Source organism: Diachasma alloeum, unplaced genomic scaffold (assembly GCF_001412515.2).
Source record: "Diachasma alloeum isolate Michigan unplaced genomic scaffold, Dall2.0 Dall_scaffold_00889, whole genome shotgun sequence".
Lineage (NCBI taxonomy): Eukaryota > Metazoa > Arthropoda > Insecta > Hymenoptera > Braconidae > Diachasma > Diachasma alloeum.
Window position 1 is genome coordinate 9,834 of NW_021681010.1, and position 3,167 is coordinate 13,000.

Here is a 3,167-nt window from a genome sequence, read left to right on the forward strand (position 1 = left end):
TAAAACTGACATTTTCCCTTAGGTGGGCGGTACAGGCACACCCTCCCTTAGCTGTTCAAATGTTTCTCATCTTTCAACGCATTTCACGTTTAATATTCTGTGTGACAGATCAACAAAAAAGTGGGTTGTAAATGTATGGCTGTGTAAATGTATCCGGATGCTGTTCATTGCACTCTGCTTGACCGAAATCCAAGTGGAAAAATAATCAGTCAAAAACCACTCGTGCTTCAAAATTAATCGGATATTTTTGAAGTACTAGTGGTATTACTACAGAATATTACGCACGTCATGGGAAAAATAAACACTTGACGCATGCCAAAAAAATCTTTAAAAATTTCCAGAGAGTACTTTCAATGAGTATGAAAACAGATTTTTTCAGATTTTTTTGAATTCGTCAAGAAAATAGATGGCTGGATTTTCATGCGCAACATTTTTAGCAATCTCATTCAATTTTTCTCGTGATTCTAGTGCTGGTAGCTGTGATTGCACTGTTCAGTGCAGTGGCAGCAAAAGAAGATCCAACCCTTGATTGCATGAAACAGTGTCCAGCGATAAACCCCAACAATGATGTTTATTTCGTGCCCCACCGAAATTGCTCTCAGTTCTGTTCCTGCAACTATGGAACAGCCTACATAATACCCTGCCCAAAGGGTCTCTATTTTTCGGAGAAGCATAACACCTGCACCTGGCCCCGCGACGCCAACTGCAAAACTGCCCGGCAGATTGACGAACCCATTGCATTCCTGCGTGATCAGAGTCCATTCGATTATAGATCATACAGCCCGTGCATTGGAAGCTGCCCCGCTAGCGATCCACCTCATCTAACAGTGATCCTGGAGCATCAAGAGTGCGGTAAATACTGTAAATGTGTCAAGGGAGTTCCCCAGGAGCATAAGTGCCCGTTGGATTTACACTACAGCCCAGTGTTGGGAGTCTGTACTTATCCAGGTGAAGCCAAGTGCCCAAGATGGACTACACCCAAGCCCACACCACCTGCATGTTGGTGCCCTGGTACTGATACGTCTACACCAACTGTGACTGTAACACATACTGCAACTGCATCAAGTACTGCAACTGTAACTGTCACACATACTCCAACTAAAACAACAATCCCAACTGTCACCGTCACACATACTGAAACTGCACCAACAACTCCATCTCTAAGTGTCACACATACTCCAACTAAAACAACAATCCCAACTGTCACCGTCACACATACTGAAACTGCACCAACAACTCCATCTGTAACTGTCACACATACTCCAACTACAACTACAATTCCAACTACGACTGTCACACAAACTCCAACTAGTACAATAACTCCAACTACGACTGTAACAGTGACTCCAACACCAACTAATACACTTCCTCCCCCTGGGCCGACACCTCACCCTGATGCGAAAGGATGTATTGGTACCTGTCAGTACGTTAATCCTGTGGACGTAGAGCAGCTCCCCCACATTCACTGCAGTAAATTCTGCAAGTGTAACTTTATGGAACCCGTGGTGTTCAATTGTGAAAAAGGCCTTCACTACAATCCTATAAAACGAGTCTGCGATTACCCTGGGAGGGCTGAGTGCACAGGAATTAAGGACTAATCTCCTCCATGAAGAAAATTGATATTCGAAATTCATGTACGAGGTTGATGATCAGAAATTGCTGATATCTTTTTAAATATCTTTTCATTTTTCTGACGTAGTCAGAAACACAAAGTTTCCATTTGTTCTGACATTTCGGTATTATGAATATACGTAATTAGTTTTATGAGACACTGCATCATGGTTATTTGTGCACGATGACGGATGTTTTGTTGGTTACGATTAAAATCAATATTAATTCCAAGCGATGTATGAGTTTTTCTTTCAACGATCTGTAATTGTGCGAAAATTTAGCATTTTATTATGAAAAAATTCCTTTTTCCTGTGACGTTTGTTAAGATCACATGGAGAGGAAAACTTATTGAAAATTGTCCCCGAATTTCAGGAATCTTGTGGCCCGTTGGCTTTTAAGAGAGGTTTTTTTTTAACCAAAATTCGATTCGAAAATGGAATAGCTCTAGTAGAGATGAAAAAATGTCGAGTGGAAATTACAATATTTCCGTGCAATTTTTACATGAAATATGAACGTTTTTGATAGCCTAATCGTGTTTACGAAAATTTTTACGAATTTTTGAAGCACCAATTCCAAGGTGCAGGGACAAATTTCTGCAGATTTTTCTCTCGGTGCATGTCAATTGCTTAATTGAACATCGGAATTGATTGAATGAATGTTTGATTTGTATAAAGAATTTGATGCTGTGCCGGTTTTAATTTAGAAGCGGAATGGTGAAAGGTAACATGCAATTCGACTCAATTTTACGTCTACCTTCGGGTAATGCATCTTTTTTCGGGAAGAATACTGTTCAAAAATTTTGGTCGCAATGTGCTACACTCCTTGGAGATTTTCATTACATTATAATTCCACTGAAATTTAAATGAATTTCATCATTTAACGGCAAATTTCTGTTCAATTACTCTTTGAAAATTGATGGAAATGAGAAAAATTCTTTATAAATTATTATTGACTGGAAGATTACTATGGAATTGTAGAAGGCCAAAGAATCCAAAATAGACCGAAAATTGGTCTAGGTTAAGATAAATCAATTTCTCTCCACAACACAATATTTTTAAATTGTGAAAGCAATCCCTCTTCGCTTTTAACCCAGGAGTCACATCGAGGACATGGCGGTGCATCGGCTCCCAACGTGAAGAACCTGAACAGCATCACCAACCCTTCGAGACCATAACTATACTTTTCTGATAAACAATTCCTCTGCTGTCCTTTTAACAGCAAAAAATACAAAGACATTTATATTAATTGTATCCAAATAGTTGTGAAATCTATATAGATATACACTCACACACTATTACATTTGTAAATGTTATAAGCCATCAATTAAAGTCCATATTTAAGATTATAGAATTATCCCGTTCTCAATCTATGGATTTATCGTCTGAAAGACGTTGAATAATTCCCAGTCCTGAAACTAAGCTAGATAAGAACTACACACAGAAAAATTGAAATGTAAATTATATTTAAGAAGTGATCTTTTATACTTCCTGAACCGTATTTCATGCTTGAAGTTGAAGCGTACATTACCCTCAAAATCGTTGTAAATTACGATTACA

The 3,167-nt window shown here is 38.5% G+C and overlaps 1 protein-coding gene across 1 annotated transcript; it reads left to right on the forward strand.

Moving 5' to 3' along the window:
- Positions 1 to 468: 468 nt before the first annotated feature.
- On the forward strand, positions 469 to 1,598 carry LOC114841578 (mucin-2-like; the record flags this gene model as incomplete). The annotated part of the gene is made up of 1 exon (XM_029126602.1): positions 469 to 1,598. A coding segment is annotated over one exon (1,130 nt), but the record flags the coding sequence as incomplete, so codon positions are not given.
- Between the last annotated feature and the right edge of the window lie 1,569 nt (positions 1,599 to 3,167).